At 41.5% G+C, this 20,686-nt stretch overlaps 3 protein-coding genes across 6 annotated transcripts; 2 read left to right on the top strand and 1 right to left on the bottom strand.

Moving 5' to 3' along the window:
• The first annotated feature begins 1,142 nt into the window (after positions 1 to 1,142).
• LOC107271178 (calcium-dependent secretion activator) lies at positions 1,143 to 14,313 on the top strand. Of its 3 annotated transcripts, none has more exons than XM_015746856.2 (16): positions 1,143 to 1,295; positions 1,400 to 1,571; positions 4,284 to 4,977; positions 5,069 to 5,236; positions 6,015 to 6,506; positions 6,590 to 6,996; positions 7,081 to 7,545; positions 7,627 to 7,986; positions 8,066 to 8,305; positions 8,381 to 8,684; positions 9,146 to 9,302; positions 9,468 to 9,919; positions 10,089 to 10,247; positions 10,315 to 10,431; positions 10,494 to 10,732; positions 10,838 to 14,313. In XM_015746856.2, the coding sequence occupies exons 3-16, from the start codon at positions 4,519 to 4,521 to the stop codon at positions 11,043 to 11,045; spliced, it is 4,227 nt and encodes a 1,408-aa protein (XP_015602342.1). In that variant the 5' UTR covers positions 1,143 to 1,295; positions 1,400 to 1,571; positions 4,284 to 4,518; the 3' UTR covers positions 11,046 to 14,313. The 3 variants fall into 3 exon arrangements, with proteins under 3 accessions (XP_015602342.1, XP_015602343.1, XP_024944146.1); XM_025088378.1 differs by having other exon boundaries at positions 1,160 to 1,319; XM_015746857.2 differs by having other exon boundaries at positions 1,158 to 1,571; positions 8,381 to 8,681.
• Positions 14,314 to 14,854: 541 nt separating this feature from the next.
• On the top strand, positions 14,855 to 17,551 carry LOC107271181 (pyruvate dehydrogenase E1 component subunit beta, mitochondrial). Its single transcript, XM_015746861.2, has 5 exons — positions 14,855 to 15,076; positions 15,191 to 15,253; positions 15,701 to 15,907; positions 15,988 to 16,618; positions 16,681 to 17,551. Exons 1-5 carry the CDS (start codon positions 15,068 to 15,070, stop codon positions 16,830 to 16,832), a joined length of 1,062 nt encoding a protein of 353 aa, XP_015602347.1. The 5' UTR covers positions 14,855 to 15,067; the 3' UTR covers positions 16,833 to 17,551.
• On the bottom strand, positions 17,498 to 19,516 carry LOC107271180 (acidic fibroblast growth factor intracellular-binding protein). Of its 2 annotated transcripts, none has more exons than XM_015746859.2 (6): positions 19,211 to 19,516; positions 18,680 to 18,881; positions 18,377 to 18,604; positions 18,079 to 18,306; positions 17,764 to 18,018; positions 17,498 to 17,722 (listed from the first exon to the last, which is right to left on the bottom strand). In XM_015746859.2, the coding sequence occupies exons 1-6, from the start codon at positions 19,293 to 19,295 to the stop codon at positions 17,626 to 17,628; spliced, it is 1,095 nt and encodes a 364-aa protein (XP_015602345.1). In that variant the 5' UTR covers positions 19,296 to 19,516; the 3' UTR covers positions 17,498 to 17,625. The 2 variants fall into 2 exon arrangements, with proteins under 2 accessions (XP_015602345.1, XP_015602346.1); XM_015746860.2 differs by having other exon boundaries at positions 17,498 to 17,701; positions 19,211 to 19,515.
• Positions 19,517 to 20,686: the final 1,170 nt, after the last annotated feature.

The following is a 20,686-nucleotide window of genomic DNA, read 5'->3' as shown; positions in this document are numbered from 1 at the left end:
AGGATCGTGCTAGGTCACGAATGTTTTCAAAACTGAAACTTTGCAATTGCACTTGAGGCTAGTTGTGCAGTGGCTTGCTGCATATCCGTAGGCATGCATTGCGGTTACCGGATTTTCTCTTGGTGTGATTCAGAAGCATTATTGAATTTACCATCGACCTTATATGTACTTCATGACCATCCAAGACTGCTAAGAGGCTCCTGTAGAACTATTCAAAGCGGAATCCATTGAAGGAGAGAAATATTTTTGTATTTGAAGAAATTCAAACAATAGTTGCAAGACCTGAGAAAAATTTTATGGTAGCTTTTAGAACGGGTACGTATATGGGTTTGTCAGTTTTAATGTGCATTCGATACTGCTAATTATAAAAGCTTGTAATTCAAGGTGGTATGTATGATAGCGTTTCATCGGTATACCAGTCTTTGCAGTGAAGCGTATTTCACGCTCGAGTAATGGCTAAACGCTCGATTACTGGAACGCCTGTATAAATTGGCAGAACAGCTAAAGCGTTTATGTGTCACCATTTATATACGTCGAGGCAGTTCACTTTTGGAAATTCAATTGAAGTACCAAAGAAGTCTGATAAAAGAGCATTAGAATGTCCATAAGATTAATGATGGCAAATGGGTAGCATCTAATCAAAACGTTTACATCCGTCTCTCTTATTACAGTCGATTCTTCTAACTTTGGTTTCTAACCTAATATCTTTTTAGGACCGAGAGACGAGAAAAAACATACGATCTCTTACGATTAGCGTTTGAATCATTAATGAAGACTAGTGAGTAAATCTTTTAATATCTTTAAAACCATATTTATGTTTTTTTAAATGATTATCATCCATTTCAGACGAGCTAGTGCTTTAGCATTATGCGGATGATTGGTTATACGTGGTCTAAACGATCCCAGAAGGAAAATCAATAAGACAAGGATGTCGATGGTCCAGCCAGGTATTTAAAAGGTCACATAAAGTTATATCCGGTTGGATTAAAGATGAAGAGACAAGCACGGAAAGTCTCCTGGCAAATCTGCGTGCCGGCTAGGACGGTCAGCTGCTAGACAGCAGCCGCGCAGCCGATCGATGGCCTAGTGGCACTTGGTGCGCCACTTCTCTACGCCCCTATCTTCTCTTCCTTGTTTAGAACTCCACTCGTCGTTTTCCCCAGTTCGCCGCCTCACAGGACGTGTCTCTGCCTGTCTCTGTTCCCTCTACCTCGTCGGCAGCCACCCCCGCCAGTTTACCAGTCAATCGCTGCAGCTCGCAGTGCTCGAGCACCAACTCTATGTCGTCGTCAACGGTGCGAGTCAGAAACCCTTTACTTGTCAAATCTTGGCGCCGTCACCTTCGTTATTCTAACCTATTCTAACTATCATTGTGACTTCTACTTTCATTGGATATCAGAAGAGCAAAGCGAACTTTTACTACGCTCATTAAGAAACGATTCCTCAAGTCAGTCTTCAGGAACTTGATGCGACCTTCGCAAGCTATCAGCAACATCTACGAACACTCACTAAAATAACGGATTCAAAGCTTCAGAATTACAATGTCGGATTGGCTGCTCGTCACGGCTAAGGTTAGTCAATTCGAAGATAGTTTATTGCTTTTTGTTACCTGGTGCAACCTCACCGTCAGCAATTGTCTTTATTGCAAGCGTTATTCTCTTTATACCTCGACACACCCATCCGAAGACCATGTGTGCCTCAGGAGTAGGCAATGGCGAGCCTTCAAAATCGTGGGTAAATCAATAACGGACCGCAATGAATTCCATGACGCGGTCGCGGAACTTCTCAAAGCCAGAAGAACAAAAATTAAGCTTTTACAATTTGTTAATGCGCCTGTCTTATGATTAAGTATCACTTGAGTCAGTCTTGAAGATGCATGCTGGTACAAAATTTGGAAAATTTTCTTTTCCTTCACCTTACTAAATGTCAAGTGGCCCCTGACTTTTAATTGTTATCTCTTATGGCGTTGCTACAAGAACAGACAATTTTGCTCTGTCCTCTATTCTTTTACGTAAGACATTTTCTACAGATGTCAGATGTACATACAGGGTGGCTCTTAATCCTTTTCTGAAATATTCATTCACGTGGTTCATGGGTACATGCCATCGTCCCTTTTTCTTCTGGTGGACACATCCTAATCTTATCTGTCACAAGAAAGATGCACTCTAACAGAAAACGACGTCGAAGAGGAAAACGTTTCACAAATTGGCCCTCGTCACGCGAACCTACCTGGATTATTTTGTTTTAATCAACGTATGTAAGTCGTTATTCAAGTCCCTTTGATTTATCTGCTATTGGTACGGCTGTCAATATTCGATCAATCTTTATTGGTGATGCAGTCATGGAATTTAATACAAGAATTTCGTTAGTCGATTTAAATGATTTAATTACACTCCCATCTATTGTAAATTACGAAAACTTGGCACAGGAAGTCAGAAAGTTCTTTGCCGCTATAGTGTTTATCTGTAAAACCACTTCCGGGCAATGGTCCCTAATAATCCCATACTAATTGGCACACCATTCGCTATCGATCCATTATAAGCTAAGGGCATGGCAGTAATAATATTGAGCTTAAATTTTAACCTTTACTTATATAATTTTTGACATTTCATTTATTACAATGATAACGTACAAATTGTGCAATATTTATAAAATTTTTATCAAAACGTGACTCGTGCAGTTTTCAAGAAAGAGAGACCTCTCGTTAAAAGTGGTTTCTCTTAGCTCCGTTCGCTCTTCACTCGCACAAAGAGAATTCCGTTTACGTAAGAGCTTACAATTTCCAGTCAAATAAGAGCTTCGATATTCCATTGTGAATTCAAAGGTAAGCTATCATCCAATCAAAAATTGTATTCGACTGTCACTGCTTAAAATACGAATAAATTACGTAGACTCAATAGGTTTGTTCTCGAAACCTACACTTTCTGCACCTATCAAAAAATGCGAATTCTTATCGGACGATATTTTCAAATTTTCTTTTGAAAAAAGTAGAGCAGTTCTAAGAAGGTTCAATCGTGCTCTCATAATGGTTATTTAGGCAGTGATAATCGGTATCAATGACACAACGAATATATTTGCATTTCTAGGTTAGATTATACCACCCGTACGTGCGAACGAGTGTTGCACGTTGATTGTGAAATACCTGGATGGTTTTGAAAGTACAAAATAATGGTGAACAGTGGTAAAATCTGGAATGGAGAGATATAAGCGTACATGGGTTATCTTTGCGTGAGTGTTGCGCGCGCGCGGGTGTCAGGTACCTCTTTCCCTGAGAGGGCAAGTCGTTTCGTGGGGGAAACAAGAAGGACATAGAGACAATCAATATGTTTGCACTGTGACGGCCACGCACGTCTTTGCTTCGTAAATGTATTTTCTACATACGATAAAAAGGATAATCCATGTCTTAAGACGAGAGTGGGAGATTTGAAAATTGCGTCAAATGTTTTTTTTATTTTCTCAAAAGGCAATTTGGTTTTTTAAATTATACGAAACTTATTTGAAATATTCATTAGCCATTACAGAGCTGCAGTTCATTTATCATATGCTCTTTTATGTAGAGATATAAGCAATTCCTTTTCCTGAGAACGTATAAAACATGGTGGTCGTTGCTGTAGTCCCTTCTTTACCTATTGTTGATATATAGAAGACTGTACCGTGCGATTTGCATCTCACTCTCTCTGTAAATGGAATATGGCCTGCGCTTATTAAATTCAAGATCGATCCTCGACGATATGAATTACGGAGTTGTACTCGGTAGAGGTCAACGAACAAAGGCTAACACGATTCCCCTCAAAAGCACGCTATTCCGTGCTGGCAATCGCGAGCAACGGTTGGCTCATTCGATAAGGAACTTTCTTATCGATTCATTTCGTGTTACGGTAACTCCTAGAGAATCCATGGTAAGGACAGGTAATAATATAAAGTCCTTTGACGCTCGTTGATGGATTTGTGTCCTTCGTGGCTGTAGAATTAGTTCTGTACGATATACGATACGCCGGAATACCCGCATCGTCCATACTCAATGAGCCTTGAGGTATGTAAGGAGGCCGCATTGATTTTCTAAAATTACGAGTAAATACCGAAAATAACGTACGAAGGATGTAGAATGTGTTATCGCATCGATTATATTGCTTCGGATTGGCTCAAGTATATTCAGATTGAGTTTGGCTGCTTTTATGGATATGGGTGATCCGAGTGATGAATCATCATGAAAAATGTACCAAATATAATGTTTAATATCCATAGGACGTTTAATTTATGAAAATTATTTGCTTCTTCTGCAGGTGTGGCTGGTGAAGAAGCATCTGTAGAGTCTCAGGAGAATCAATAGGAGAGAGAGAAAGAGAGATAGAGAACGGGGGAGAAAAGAAAGAAGTATCAAGACTGGAGTAGGGGAAGTGGACGGTGCAGAGAAGAAATAGAAGAGATCGAAGCCTTGACCACGGACACTTCAGGGCCAAAGCCGGAAGTAGCTGGGCCTCCGGCGTCGACGTCGGCGTCGGCGTCCCATAAAAGAGCATGATAGACCCGAGTTCCTCCGAGGAGGAGAGCGAGGAGGATCAGAGCACCCATCATCACGGGGGTGGCGGCGGAGGCCGTGGTGGATCCCATGGTTCCCGCCAGCATCCCGGTGGTGGTAGTGGCGGTCCAGGGTCTGGAGCAGCCGGAAGCGTAGGTTTGGCTAGCTCGGGGCTCACGGCTTCCCCGGGTGGCCTGAACCACGTAGGCTCCTCCAGTTCGTTAGGGGTACACGGAGGCAGCGTGCATGGAGCACATGGGAAGGGCGGCACGGCCATTGCTACCCAGCAGGAAGCTGTGGCAGCTGGTTTGGACGTGCCGAACCTATCCAGTGCTAGAAACTCTCTTTCCCCGTCTATGAGCGCAGCTCAGGATGCCGTCAACTACGCCAAGTCTGCGCCGAGGCCCACCAGCCCTTCCCCATCGGTGGCCAGTGAGAAGACTGAGGCTGATCTACAAGTGAATACTACTTTTATCTTGGATCAATTGACTCGTGCTTTCCAACTTCGTTACTCTTGGCACCTTTGTTCATTAACGTATTCGATCCTAGGATAAGCAGGAACGCGAGGAGGAAGAAAGGAAAACTAGAATCCAACTGTACGTCTTCGTATCAAGATGCGTCGCCTATCCCTTCAACGCGAAACAGCCAACAGACATGACTCGCAGGCAGATGAAGATCACGAAGCAACAACTTGAGACTCTCTGCTCTCGCTTTCAGGTATCTTGTTTTATCAGGAATTCCCTTTGGGAATGGAAAAACAAACCCGAGCACTCACGTGTTCCTAGTCTGCACATACGGTCGTATATGCAAATTACTTCTAGGTTAAACATGCAAATCGTAACGACTGATCTACTCTGGGCATTTGACTACAGTGCTACTGCACTGTTACTATGTGGAAGTAGCTTTCCCGTATCGTGTAGTTCCCAGCACTTGGTTCTTATCGCGGGGAAACGTCGGGACACGCAACCAAATTGCTGCAACATGATTGCTCTGAATACGTGTAATGTCATGAACATAGGAAACCCTTCAAAGAGGACTTTAATTCGTCGAAGCCCCTCGACCAATCTTATAGTTGACTCTGCTCTAGCCTTAGCCTTCGCGTTTCTCCACTCGAATCGATCCTATCGATAAGTACATAGTACAAGGCTGTTCCACCTGAGGTCAACAATCGAATTTATTCGTAGACAAGGGCAAAGGAAATTAATACTGAAATATGGCACGTTTGGGAATAACATCTAATTTGATAGTTATTTATGAAAATGAAAATTATTTATAGAATTTTACTAATCGATACCAGGAACAGTGCTCGTTCTCAAGTATTTCTAACGAAAAAATGGAAAAAGGGTCCTTCGAGAATAAATTCAGGACATCGAGATCTGTCGTATCTTCAAACTTCGATTTGTTATTGGAAACGAGATGAACTAATTTGGATGGAAAGTCTTTTTCAAAATATATTGTAAATAAGGTCGAATGAAATATTCGTTTAATTTTTTAGAGCTTTCTGAAGGGGGAAACGCAGATTATGGCCGATGAGGCTTTTCATAATGCAGTGCAGAGCTACTTCGACGTCTTCCTCAAGTCGGACCGCGTTGTCCGCATGGTACAGAGTGGGGCCTGCTCACAACACGACTTCCGTGAGGTGTTTAGGAACAACATCGAGAAGCGTGTTCGATCCCTTCCGGAAATCGACGGTTTGAGCAAAGAGACTGTTCTTACGTCCTGGATGGCCAAATTCGACTGCATCTTCAAAGGAACCGGTGACGAGGACACCAAGAGGCCTTCCAGGATGCAACAGCAGTCCTTAAATTCGGAGCTGATCCTCTCGAAGGAGCAACTGTACGACATGTTCCAGCAGATCCTCGGTATCAAGAAATTCGAGCATCAGATTTTGTTCAACGCCCTCCTGTTGGACTCAGCTGACGAGCAAGCTGCCGCCATCAGGAGGGAGCTGGACGGTCGCATTCAGAAGGTCAACGAAATGGAAAAGGTACAACAAGTTCTCCGTGTCTTCGTTAAGTCCTTAAGAACGTTTGATGCTGATTTATTCAAGTATTATATATTTTTTTGCAGAACCGTAAACTGATGCCGAGGTTCCTCCTCAAGGAAATGGAGTCGCTCTACATCGAGGAGCTCAAGTCGTCTATCAACCTGCTAATGGCTAATTTGGAGTCGTTACCGGTCTCCAAGGGTTCGATAGACAGCAAATACGGGCTGCAGAAGCTGAAGCGCTACAACCATCGCGGTGAGCGCTCCCGCTGCCGCAGTCAGGGTTCCCTCGCTAAACTGGAGGGCGACTCCGCCGATCCCGATCCCCAGCTTACCAAGATGGACGTCGTTCTGACCTTCCAGCTGGAAGTTATAGTGATGGAAGTCAAGGGCCTCAAAAGTCTCGCACCAAGCCGGATAGTTTATTGTACTATGGAGGTCGAGGGTGTGGAGAAACTTCAGACGGACCAGGCTGAGGCCTCTAAGCCAATGTAAATAGTGATTCTAACGACACTATACGAATTACTAAAAAGATGAGAAATACCTTAAACTGAACAATAATCATTTGATTCTAGGTGGGATACCCAGGGTGACTTTACGACCACCCACCCTCTGCCAGTTGTGAAGGTCCGACTTTACACAGAAAACCCGGGCATGTTAGCTCTTGAGGACAAGGAGTTAGGGAAAGTTATTCTCAGACCAACTCCATTGTCTTGCAAGGTACCCGAGTGGCACCGCATGACGGTTCCAAAGAATCTTCCTGATCAGGATCTCCGAATAAAGATAGCCTGTAGAATGGATAAGCCTTTGAATATGAAGCACTGTGGGTACCTCTATGCGCTGGGTAAATCTGTTTGGAAAAAGTGGAAGAAGCGGTACTACGTGTTGGTCCAGGTCTCGCAGTACACATTTGCGATGTGCTCGTACAAGGAAAAAAAGACCGAGCCCTCGGAAATGATGCAGCTCGATGGCTACACAGTGGACTATATCGAGGCCGCTTCCGCCAACTTGATGGTTGGAATGGACCTTGAGGGTGGAAGGTAGATATCGAGATATTTACGATAAAATATTTACGATACCTTTCTGTTAATAAAATTATTTTCCCTTTTCTTGGACTACAGGTTCTTTTTCAATGCCGTCCGTGAAGGCGATAACATTGTATTTGCTTCGGATGACGAGAACGAATGCCATCTCTGGGTAATGGCCATGTATCGTGCCACTGGCCAATCACATAAGCCAACACCACCAGTTTCTGTCGCCGACAAAAGTTCTACCATCAGCAAGATACAGGGGGATGCAGACAGAGCCAGGAAGCATGGCATGGAAGACTTCATTAGCGCTGATCCTTGCAAGTTTGATCATGCCTCGCTGTTCAAGTTCTTGCAGAATTTAACACTGGACTATAGACTGAATGATCCATACAGTTCGTTAGGATGGTTTTCTCCCGGACAGGTTTTCGTTCTTGATGAATATTGTGCTAGGTAAGGATCATTCGTTTGGATATATTTGATAAATTGAGTTATTCCAACTGTCTCGTTTCATTTAATCATTTCTATTTAGGTACGGCGTTCGTGGATGCTTCCGTCACCTCTTCTACCTTAATGATCTCCTGGACAGGGCTGAACGTGGTGTCATGATTGACCCGAATCTCATCCACTATAGTTTTGCTTTTTGTGCCAGTCACGTTCATGGAAATCGTACCGACGGTGTTGGTTCGATTACCCATGAGGAGAAGGACAAATTTCTGGAAATTAAGGAGCGGCTGAGACAGCTCCTGGAAAAACAGATTACTAATTTCAGGTGATTTCCTGTGTCTTACTTATGAGCTAATTAGATAGAAACAGGTTCTACGTTGCTCTCTCTTTGGGTATCCAGGTACAGCTTCCCATTCGGACGACCAGAGGGTGCTTTAAAGGCTACCTTGTCCCTACTGGAGCGAGTCCTAATGAAGGACATCGCTACCCCAGTACCACCGGAGGAAGTCAGGGGCATGATAAAATCGTGTCTGGAAACAGCGGCTCTCGTGAACTACACGAGGCTATCGGCAGAGGCAAAGATAGAGGATGATTTTAGTGGAGAGGTCTGTGTACCCCCAAGTAAGAAACTTGAAGACCTCATCCACCTGGCGGAACTTTGCGTAGACCTGTTACAGCAAAACGAAGAACATTATTCGGAGGTATTAGTTAGGTTTTTAGAACTGAGTGTTCATTGTCCGGGGCTCTCGAGGGAGAGGGTCGCATGTGTGTGTCAAGGACTTGGTAAGGGTCCAGAACCTCCTCAGAAGACAACCAAATCAATCATTTCATGTCATGGCTTATTAAAGTATCAGCTGCCCATTCATCTCATGATTGTACAATGTATTTTTATTCTCTGTAGATTTTGTCCAGGTCACTTTGCTTCTGATGACGATGGTAAGGAAAGTGTAATTACTGGTAACGGTACATGAAGATGAGTGGTACACAAGCTCACGTTAATCCTACATAGCCACGCAAAGTAGTTATCGTCGTAGTGTCTTCTGAGTCCTCGAGAGCTCCGTGCCCAAGGTGGCGACCCCACCATCCTGGGTCGAGGAACATACCCCACCGTATATGTGTGTCGTCCAATATTTTCACGTTTCGCTCCTACTACACCGCACCGCAGGCTTTCGCCTGGTTTAGCGACCTCCTGGTGGAGCACGCTGAAATCTTCTGGTCGCTATTCGCCGTCGACATGGACAAAGTACTCTCCGAGCAGCCGCCCGACACCTGGGACAGTTTTCCGCTGTTCCAGATCATGAACGATTATCTGAGAACGGACGGTGAGTTTATCGACCTGGGTAAAAGTCCAAGAACAGAAATGATGGAGTTGATTTCCATGTATCAAGAACTTTCATATGTTTCTCAATTACTTCGGATGTTAATCAAAGGGATTGAGGTATTCTCACAAATCTATACCAAGTTAAACAGATCTTTCTGACCATTAGACAATCTCAAGAATGGAAGATTTCATCAGCATCTTCGGGATACCTTTGCCCCACTCGTTGTGCGCTACGTCGACCTCATGGAAACCTCCATAGCTCAGTCCATACACAAGGGCTTCGAGAAAGAACGTTGGGAAATCAAGGGTAATGGATGTGCTACATCGGAGGACCTCTTCTGGAAACTGGATGCTCTTCAATCTTTCATCAGGGGATTACACTGGCCAGATCAGGAATTCAGACAGCACCTTGAGCAAAGACTCAAGCTCATGGCCTGCGACATGATCGAATCCTGCATACAGAGAACTGACACAGCTTTTCAGCAATGGCTCAAAAAGGGTGTAACGTTTATATCCACGGATTATATTATTCCTTCGGAAATGTGTGCCATGGTGAATGTTATTCTGGATGCGAAGAATCAGAGTTTTAAGCTTTGCGCCGTTGACGGCGTCGACGTGGTAAGTTAATGATTGTCAAATATTTTCTGCCAAAAGTCGCAGGCGTCACTGTCATTGTCAGTTGCTTTCTCTCTATATTTCTTTCTCCAATTGGACCATCAAATTCCTCTTGATGTAAATAACTTAATGACTCCTGTGTTCTACCATGGTATCCACAATCGACTTCCAGCACCAGTACCACACCAAGATCGATGATCTCATTGAGAAGACATCAGCTGGTATGACTCAAGGAATGATCAATAAGTTAGTTACCGTCTTGGAGACGACCCTGTCAAAACTCTCGCGTTACGACGAAGGATCCTTCATCGGATCCATTCTTAGTTTTACGGTAAGTTCAAAAATGCAATGAGTCACAAATATAATCAAAATTTCTTATCCGGTCGTACGTTCTGCAGAAGGTATCGGGAAGTGGAAAGGAAATGGGCCAAGCCTACGTGAACTTCACGAGGAACTGCATGGACCAGATTCGGAGCAAGGTCATCGACGAACTTTGGATTTTGATCTTCTTCGAGGTCCGTATAAATGAAATGTTATATCTAGCTACAAAGAAAAATAATTATTTTTACTCCTCCAGCAATGGTACACAGCACAGATTCAGATGCTGTGCAACTGGCTTTCCGAAAGGCTGGATCATAGCTTGCATCTGTATCAGTGCACCTGTCTCGCTCATATCGTGAAGAAGATCTACTCAGACTTCGAGCTCCAGGGTGTCACAGAAGACAAACTCAACTCGAAGACATATCAGACGATATTCCAAAGGATGCAGACAGAGGAAGCAACTTGTGCCTTAACCATGTGCGCTCAGAACGAGGAGTGAGTAAACCGAGACAATGGAAAAATCAAATATCTTGTTCTGATCTGAAAAGATTTTCATAAATCATCTGACACCTGTTATCGAGAATTTTATTATCCTTGCAGAGGGCTTTCGGAGAACGGCAACGACGAAGAGGTCGAGAGGCCAAAGACAAAGGTGACGATCGTGGAGACGATCGCAGGCGAAGATGCCAATTACGTAGCCAACATCTCCAACGTTACGTCCAACGTTGTGGGTAAAGTAGGCAGTATGTTTGGCAGGGGCATCGGTGGCCTTTCAACGAAATTTGGCGGAGCTACCAGTTGGTTCTAAAGAAAATCCGTAGTCCCTCGTACGAACATATTTTTGCCTAGGGCGTTCCTCTATCCGTTCGTCTGCTAACGAGAAACTTAGTATGCTCAAAAAAGCAAGAGGGAGGACTCTCTCTGCCTCTCTCTCTCTATCACGAGTAATACCGTAGAATCATAAGTCGTAGGGTTGTCAGCCATATGGCTAATGTGATACGGCCACCAGCGATCGATCCAAGAATAACGTCGAGTATTTCGATCCCGAAGAAAAGCATTATAAAAAATAAGATATTCAAAGTAAGTGAAGCTAGAGGAAAGATCCATCGAATTCTGACGTTCAGCGTTGCATAACGGGAAACACGAAAAAAGAAATGGATAGCCTGGAGAAATTGGCGATGAAAGAAAGAAAAAAAAATATATAATGAAGATGTTAGTACTCATTTTCAAGTACTTAAAGAGGAGATTCACATTATTCGCAATGGGCTTGTGAAAAATATAACATGTATCTATACCATGAGGATATAGGACGACGGTAAAGAATAAAGGCAAGATATATAGATATATATATACTGATATGTTTGTGCGTGCTCACATGAATATTTACGTATATTTTTATACAGAGCGATCGACGCAACCGGGGTCGTGTTTGAATAATTCGTATGTTCCTATGATGCAGTCATGGATGGATAACAGGAGGGAGAGTTTAATTACGCAATCGTATTGAGAGATGGATTGGATTAATAAAAAATTAATATAATTGATCGAGCAAATTTATGAGTAAACAATACAACGCGATTAAATTTCGAAAAAAATTCATGAATTAGGTATTTCATATAATTCCGCGTCTCTGTATTTTGTACCGTGCTGGGATATATTTGTTTTCGCCTATAACCCCAAATGTGTGGATCACCCTGTATATAAAAGATAAAAGAAGGATGCTGTAACGTAATAATTATAAAATATTGATACTATCTGTACTCCAGATATATTATTAATAACTAGCAGGATTATCGCAAAGCATATAAATTTCCTATTTAGTAATACGTACATTAGAAATCGAGTGTACGGGCGGAATGTTATACACGTTAATTGATCGATTAATTGATTAGAAATGGATCGAGGAATTTATATCCTTCGGTACGGTATACACCGGACGTTCAATCGAAATCTGTCCTGGTATCGTTTTGTCGTGTAAGATGATTATGACGCCGTCGTTGCAGTAATAAATGAGTGTTTAACGGAACGACTAAAATTCCGACGGGCAATAATAATGGCGCGTCCATCGAAGACTATAAAATGCGAAAGAGAAGAAAAAATAAAAAAAAAAGATCGGTGCCTTTGAATTATTTTTATTAAAAGTGCCGTGAGCCAATGATCGGAGGGACACGAGCGTTCCCGCCACAATAATGAAAGCATGTCGAAAAATTGGACTTTTTAAAGACTTTTAAGCGAAAAAACGATAATGGCCGCAATTAACGGCACTTCGACACTGACAAAGCACTTTCGAACTGACAGGTCCCTCATTGTCGTTCACAAATATTTCTTTCTCGTAATATCCTCAGAATTTACGTTAATAAACAGACGTTATACTTCATTGATACTTTTAAAAATGGCGGCAATATGTCGACGTATCACGGGAATGGGTTTCGACTGTTTAAAAAAAAATATACCGACTACTTTCACACTTCTCGTCAGTGTCAATCGGAAATTATCCTTAAATAAAATAAAAGCTTTGACCTCACGAGGTATCGCGCAAAATGAACCTCTCGGCCAACCTTTATCGATTTTCCATATATATTTATATAGTTTTTACCAACAGTCCTTTAATTTTCGCTCTACAAAGAATCTCGATGGCCGCGGTTAACCTAATTCTTCTCCACGTGTTGTCCAATTCCCCAGTAAAACTTGACGCGTTATGAGAATACGAATCCTCGACCTTCTTTATATCAAAGAATTCCGTCACGTTTACGCGGTTCCTGTATTCCCGATTCTCTTCCTAAGCCTTAATCGTGCGTACCCTATGATTATTAATTTCGGATAATCCTAATTGTGGCCGTTCCAATTACACTGCACGGTCGAATTGGTCGTACTATTCGAAGCAGATACATCGCCGGCAGCTTGAGAAACGTATTGTAAGAAGGAATGAAAAAAAAAGAAGGCTAACAAAGAACGAAGATCGTAACCGATCGCGTTGTGATTGACGTCCAGAAAAGTCAGATTCTCGAAATATTAATATCGGTACTACGTGAATCAAAGAACGAGCAATGAAGTTAATATATGATCGAAGATGAGTAAGAATTTGGAAACAAAGAATATGTTAAAAGAAACGGACGAAGGTTACGAAGAAGATGAAGAAAAATAAAAAAAAAGCTAAAAATTGTTATATCGTATCTATAACGACGCTAATGAATTTAGATTACGATTATCGTTTAGTACGGTTATTATCATTGAGACACTATTATTATTACTACTAATATGATTACGGTCGTTTATTATCGTTGATGTTCATCTTATTATCATTGGCCGTTATACTACGATTATTAATTATTGGTAATGAGACTCTTATAATATCTCTAGGATAGGCTAGGACAGTTACGTAAACGATCTCTCTTTCTGCTCTGACGGTAATATTTTTCTTGCACTAATATTGAGAAATGAAAAATCTTTTAATTCACTCTTAACTCCCCCTCTCCTCAAACCCTACCCCAGCCACCCACCCCCGTCGTATTCCCCTACGAACCCCCTTTTAATCGCATCAATTCTGACGTTTATTCAAGCCAAATGAGGAGAATCTTTACTCTAGCCAATGTTCTAGCGGATTCGACATCTATTCAACTGTTGTTCTCTCGTTAATAAAAATCCATGAAAAACGCCATGCGCTCGAAATCTCGACATCTTTTATTCTTCCTCCGAAGCGTTAATCATTGACTCATTACTGTATTATTCACGCAATCACAATTACAAATGTCATTTTGCATTTTTTTCGGTGCTTATCCGGGCGCATAACATTTTGTCATGACTTGTCAGTGTTTTCATTTTCTTCTTTCTTCCCAGAATAACCTAAAGTATGAGTCAGATCCTTGATAAAATTGTCGACGATAACGATTACATATCTATTTTCTCTTTTCCACCTTCTTTCACTGTTTCCACTATTTCTCTTCACGGTCTTCAATCTTTGCGTCATTAGTATCAGATCAAACATTATGTTCTTAGATGAGTTACGGAGATTTTTCATGACGTTCATTGTATCGCAAGGTGATCACCTGTTGTAAATAAATAATGTGAAAGTATAATTAGTTAATCAGTACTCTATGCCAATCCTAATAATACTTGATAAGTCAAACTACGTTTTACACGTAACGTCATAAGTTTAGCTAATTAAAAAATAAAAAATAGTAATGGTATATCTTCAACGGTGGATTAGATATATGACAAACTATTTATCAACCGGTAACAGAAAACCACAATATAGTTTTTACTGTTGGCTATAGGTAAGAAACTGCCATGTCTGCTTTACCGAGCGATTCGAAAAATGATCAATGAAGACAGAGATGTAATAAATTGACTCGCGACACAGATGAATAGGGAGATGCACAACGGTACGGTTTTAGGCAGAGACGAGTAGAGAGATGCACAACGCTACGGTTTTAGGCGATACCAAAAGCATGAATAGTCTCTACTACTCTAGTCTCCATGGTGCTTACGGTCAACTCAGCTATGACGAGATCCGCATTATCGACGGAGACGATGATCACAAAATTCTACTTCCGGATTCGCCACTACGATTTACTGCCATGCTTTTGGTACCGCCTAAAACCGTAGCGTTGTGCATCTCCCTACTCATCTCTGGTCGATCTACGTCAGGCGTCCGCCTGACGTCCTTGGCTCCGTTCACTCGGTTGGTGATCGTGCGGGTCGTAAAATTGTAATCGTAAATTACAGATCCCGTAGACGACACGTAACTGTGACGAGTTCTTCAGATCGTGCTCTCCGAGTCTCCTCCATTTTTGGTCCACAGCTCTGATCAGAGATCTTAAACGATCAGTCATGCTCACGGTAAATAGTCATCACATAATTAAGATAGACAGTGTTCAATAGGTTACTTTTACGATGGATGAAGCATATGGATTATTCTGCATTAAGATTATTTCTATGAATCGTTATTTTCAGTCGGCAGTCAGGGGTATCGCCCGTCGTTCATTCTCCACGTCAAAATGTTCTGCTGTACAGCAGGTAAGACCTTTTATGGTTATTCTCTTGGGAAGATAACATAACCTCATTTCAACATTATCATTCAATCCGCAATGAAAGTGTAGTGTCTTAGTTCATAGCGGAGATAGTTGGCTTTTATAAATATTTTATGCGCCATGTACCGATTGTTAAATTTGAATAAGTAACTAACGATTAGCGAACTGTGGATAGAGAGAGAATTTCAAGAAGGTCAATGAAGGTCATACGTTTATCTAGGAATTCATCTCATTGAACATTTCCTTCGATTTTTATGATGAACGGTGTAATCGTGCGTGACACGTGTGACTATCAGCCTCATAACACGTTATAACATTAGTTATCACTTGTAATTAGTTTTTTTTTTTATTGTGAACATTAGATATTTAGTGTTTGAGTTGGTGTACAAAAGCTGTCTAGATATGCCAATAATGTTTTGAAATATTGGTATAGATGACTGTCAGAGATGCTTTAAACTCGGCATTAGATGAGGAAATGGAGAAGGATGAACGTGTCTTCCTGTTGGGTGAAGAAGTTGCACTGTACGATGGTGCATACAAAGTCTCAAGAGGATTGTGGAAAAAATATGGAGAGAAGAGAGTAATCGACACCCCAATCACAGAAGCAGGCTTCTGTGGTATTGCGGTTGGAGCTGCCATGGTTAGTTTTCAAGACATAAAAACGCTACAGACTGATAAGTGTCATATCAGTCACATAACAAGAATAACGTTTTATCACAGGCTGGGCTTCGACCGGTTTGCGAGTTTATGACCTTCAACTTCTCTATGCAAGCAATTGATCAAATCATCAACTCCGCCGCGAAGACCTTCTACATGTCTGCTGGAAAAGTGAACGTACCAATCGTATTTCGTGGACCCAACGGGGCCGCTGCTGGCGTCGGTGCGCAACACTCACAGTGCTTTGGAGCATGGTACAGCCACTGTCCTGGACTGAAAGTCATCTCGCCGTACAATAGCGAGGATGCCAAAGGTCTTCTGAAGGCTGCGATACGTGATCCGGATCCAGTTGTCGTCCTCGAGAATGAATTATTGTATGGCGTCCAGTATCCCATGTCCGACGAAGCTCTATCAAAAGACTTCGTTCTTCCAATAGGCAAGGCTAAGATTGAACGCGTTGGCAAGCACATTACTCTAGTAGCACATTCCAAGGCAGTTGAGCTCGCCCTCGAAGCTGCTAATGAACTTGCTGGAAAAGGTATCGAGGCTGAGGTTATAAACCTTCGTTCATTGAGGCCTCTGGACATCAACACTGTGGTACAGTCTGTAGCAAAGACCCATCATGTAGTCACGGTCGAACAAGGTTGGCCACAGTGCGGTATAGGCGCTGAGATCAGCGCCCGGATCTCTGAGAGTAAGTAGATTTAATATTATTGTTCGAAGTAAATGAGCTTTAATCGTTATATATAATTCTAGGCGAAGCTTTCTTTCATCTGGATTCTCCAGTGATCAGAGTCACTGGCGTAGACGGACCTATGCCTTACACAAAATCGCTGGAAGCTGTTGCACTGCCACAGACGCCCGACGTCATTCTTGCCGTCAATAAAGTCTTAGGCGTATCCCAATAGACACTGCCGTAGTGAATTAGACGCATTCATCGTTCCTTGATCCCTTTCTCCCACAGATCATTAATCCCTAGGTCCCTAACAATCATCTGATCACGACGTCCTCTACCCAGGGGGCAAGTACAAACTTGCTAATAACTATAAACCGACTAGCATCGATTCGAGAAGTAAATGAAGAATAATAATTTATTAATGTTATTGAGGAATTCCCTTGTATAACGCTGAATTATGAGGTTTGTCGACTCCATCGATCATTCATGCTCAGTCAGTAATGATTATCAGATTGCAAGGTGATCTCGATTGATCGAAGTGTCTTGTGTAAAGTCTTAAAAACTATTAAAGCAATCGGGAGTGGTGCATTGCACTATAGCAAAACTAGTACGTTTTACCGTAGGGTTTGTGTTTTGAGTTATTGAATTTAATTACAAGGAATTCATAACTTAGGGCTTCAGTCAAATAATCTTGATCGGTTTGAGATACAAGTACAATCAACCGAGCCTACCAGGCTGTTTCGTATTTATAGCAATGTTGCTAAATAAATCGAATATCAAGATGTTACAAATGTCCAATGAGAGTAATACGTATTGTATAAATGTACATGATGATACGACAATGACAGACAACATATGTGAGTTTATGTTCAGTAAGAGATGAGCATACAACTGTGCTGCATTCGTCTATTAATTATTTATTATATGAAATGAATAAATTGTAATATACGATTTACCGTACTTCTTTTACAGCCTATCACTCATTAATTCTTCACAGATACTGGATTCTCCTCGGATACTGTTAGTCACGTATGGTACATACGTAATAAGCAGCTTGTTACTACTTTCATGTAGCGATCAAACGCATCTCTCACATCTCCTCTGGAATATTTAATTTTGAAACTGTATGATTTTATTTAGATGGTTTTTCTTTCATCTCATACCTTAGCACATCCATGTCCAGTGCGCATTGAGTGTAGGCTCCAAGGAAATTACGAAGATCGGTATGGGACCAGTTGACCTGTCTCCAGGGTTCGATACAACGCTCGACTAATTCCAAGAAGAAGAACCTTAACTCTCGTGAACGATGCAGATTGCATGCGATACCTAACATTGATCTAGAGTAGGAACGGAAATTACTGTCCAGTTCTTGATATGATTTTTCAAGAAGCGTTGGCTTTAATTTAATGCACACCAAACTGAAAATATGATCATCACTGTCATTTATAATTCATGTAAACTGGATAAAGGATACTTACTGCTTGTGGTGCTTGTCGTTTTCCAGTAATATTCTACAGTCGGACAGTTCCATGAGAAACTCTCTATCTAGGTCTGTGTCAAAATATTCTGAGCCTGTGTAACGATATGTCCATAATGACATCATACTGTAAGCACAGTGATAAAGATCTGGAAATGTTAGGAACTGCAGTTTTCTTTTATTCATTTCAAATCGGAGACATGCTATGAATACTACAGCTGCGTATCTCCTGTTGAATATTTAAAATTTACAGTTACATGTAAATTATACAGAGTTGATTGATTTTTTAGGTTACATACTTGGCTAGGTCTTCGGGAAGTAGAAAGTGTTGCTTTATATTAGCAACTAAGGAGCCTGGTAAATCTTCAACGACCTTAAAGACACGTTTAACATTGTCATATTGCCTTCGACAACTTTTAAGCGTAACACCAGTTTTCTCAGACACTTCATCCATGTCCTTTCTACTTTTGGATGTTAATTTCTTGCCCAGTAACTCACGTACGACTGCATCATCACATTCATAATACCTGTCAAAGCACAAGAAGAAACTACTCAAAGATTCTCCTTGTGTATAATAATATAACTTAACCTCATCGCCTTACATTTCAATCAGCATATGACTAGTTTGTGGTTCAATTTGAAAGGCTAGCTGCTCACTAGCAAGTTTTGTAGGTGTATGTAGTAACCTTTCCAAGAGGCAATAGGTACGATAATGATCCAGAACGTCAGATGCAATAAGTTCAATAGAAGCATTGGCTTGTTGGCAAATGCCTCTTTGTTGCAAAATGCTAACAGCATCACTGGCTAATAAGAAATAAAGAATAATCCATCATTTCACCAATATCAAGTTGTATTATCACCCATTTACATTTAATCGTAACAATTACTCAGTATCAGCAACAAAAAATATATTGTTTTTCGACGTGAAAAGTTCAGTGTTGGAAATTAACCTTAAGTCTGATCTATCTGTCAATTTAAATTATCTGAGACCAAGCAATTAATATCAAGGCCACCAAAACAGCATAATCAACAATGATGAATCCTCGTATAAAATATTTTACCAAAAACAATGTTACTGATATTCAAGTGCTACACATAGTTGAATACATCAATGTATTTCCTGTTAAACTCACATGAATATCCATCCACCCAAAGTTGATAAACTTCTGGATCAACCAACGTATAATTACTAATAAATACATCGACCTCAGACAACATTTTACAAGTTAATTCAGTGCAGTCTTTTCTTTATCTTGTATTAAGTCTGATCGTATTGACGCACTGTTATACACTTATTTCACATTCTTAAAATGTTTACCAAACGTCGTTGATAAAATTCATGTCATCAAGAATCTTTCAGAAACTCACATCAGAGATGAGTAGGGAGATGTACAACGCTACGGTTTTAGGCGATACCAAAAACATGGCGCTGAATTTCAGCAGCGAGTCCGGAAGTAGAGTTATGTGATCATAGCCTCCGTCGATAATGCGGAACCTGGCGTAGCCGAGCTAACCGCGATCACGAAAGTGTAGCTTGCCGGGCAGAGTCCTTCGCTACTTATCGCTGGTTCCCAAAACAACACGTAGAACGAGACACCTCATTGGACATAGCCTATAGTATATTGTGCACCGAGAGCGTTTCTGCGCCGCGTATAAAGTTGAGGTTCCCGAGGCGGAGCCGAGGGGTTCTTGAAGAAAATACTTCTTTTCTTTGCAATCCTAAATTCAATCGCACAGTGTAAGCTCGGTAAGTTTAATATGACAAAAGCAAGCAACTCATGCCTGCCTGCACTGAAGCGTATGATGCCACCAGCATATTTAATACATATTTTAACGATGTTGCGTAGCAGAACGATTGTTAAAACCTATCAGGAACTATAGAACTCCTCGACAACTTTTCAAAAAGCCTATTGTTGAAACATTATTTTCGGGTTTTTAAATAGTTCTCAAGGAGTTCTATAGTTCCTGATAGGTTTTAACAATAGTTCTGCGTGGCCCTATGGCAATTCGATCTGTGCCAGCCTCTTCTATGGACCATTCTGAGTTTCTACACTAAAAGATCTTTAAAAATTTCAACGAGAAATCCGTAGATCCAACCGTTTGCGAGATATAGCCCGCCGAAGGTGAAGTTCCGCGTATCTTCAGAATCCAAGAACGGGGATTCCTTGTACGTGGCCCTATCTTTGACTTTTAACATTGTTCTTATATAATTAATAAATTGGGAGTACTCACCGGAGCTGGTGCAGCTAATCCGAGAAGGCCGAGAACCGTATCCAGAGGACACTCGGGTGGGCACTTCACTAGGTCACAGCACTACACGTCCGGAACACGCACGAGAAATCCATAAAATTTCCTGGATATCGCGAAAGAAACGCGAGAACTACACGAGCGAGAACTTTCTATACCGTAGCGAAACACAGATAGAAAGAGATGTATTCGCGACGCACTTACTCAAACGTATCAATTCACTACGTCACACTTTTTTTTCGTAAATAAAGGTAAAGGACACAGAGTATAGAATGAGATGACATGAAATGGGCTGAAGGCCCGAGGCGAAGAACCTCAAAGAAATGATTTTGAGGATACTGATAGGGAATGGTTGTTACAGA

This window comes from Cephus cinctus, unplaced genomic scaffold (genome assembly GCF_000341935.2).
Source record: "Cephus cinctus unplaced genomic scaffold, Ccin1 Ccin1_scaffold0921, whole genome shotgun sequence".
Classification (NCBI taxonomy): Eukaryota; Metazoa; Arthropoda; class Insecta; order Hymenoptera; family Cephidae; genus Cephus; species Cephus cinctus.
This window is presented reverse-complemented; position numbering and strand designations above follow the sequence as displayed.

Coding starts and splice junctions, on each gene's coding strand:
- LOC107271178 (XM_015746856.2), top strand. CDS start 4,519: ATGATAGACCCGAGTTCCTCCGAGGAGGAGAGCGAGGAGGATCAGAGC. Junction 6,997..7,080: donor GCTGAGGCCTCTAAGCCAAT/GTAAATAGTGAT, acceptor ATTTGATTCTAG/GTGGGATACCCAGGGTGACT. Junction 10,733..10,837: donor ATGTGCGCTCAGAACGAGGA/GTGAGTAAACCG, acceptor TTATCCTTGCAG/AGGGCTTTCGGAGAACGGCA.
- LOC107271181 (XM_015746861.2), top strand. Junction 15,254..15,700: donor AATGTTCTGCTGTACAGCAG/GTAAGACCTTTT, acceptor ATATTGGTATAG/ATGACTGTCAGAGATGCTTT. Junction 15,908..15,987: donor TTGCGGTTGGAGCTGCCATG/GTTAGTTTTCAA, acceptor GTTTTATCACAG/GCTGGGCTTCGACCGGTTTG.
- LOC107271180 (XM_015746859.2), bottom strand. CDS start 19,295: ATGTTGTCTGAGGTCGATGTATTTATTAGTAATTATACGTTGGTTGAT. Junction 18,605..18,679: donor AGTCATATGCTGATTGAAAT/GTAAGGCGATGA, acceptor GTGCTTTGACAG/GTATTATGAATGTGATGATG. Junction 18,307..18,376: donor CTTCCCGAAGACCTAGCCAA/GTATGTAACCTA, acceptor AATATTCAACAG/GAGATACGCAGCTGTAGTAT.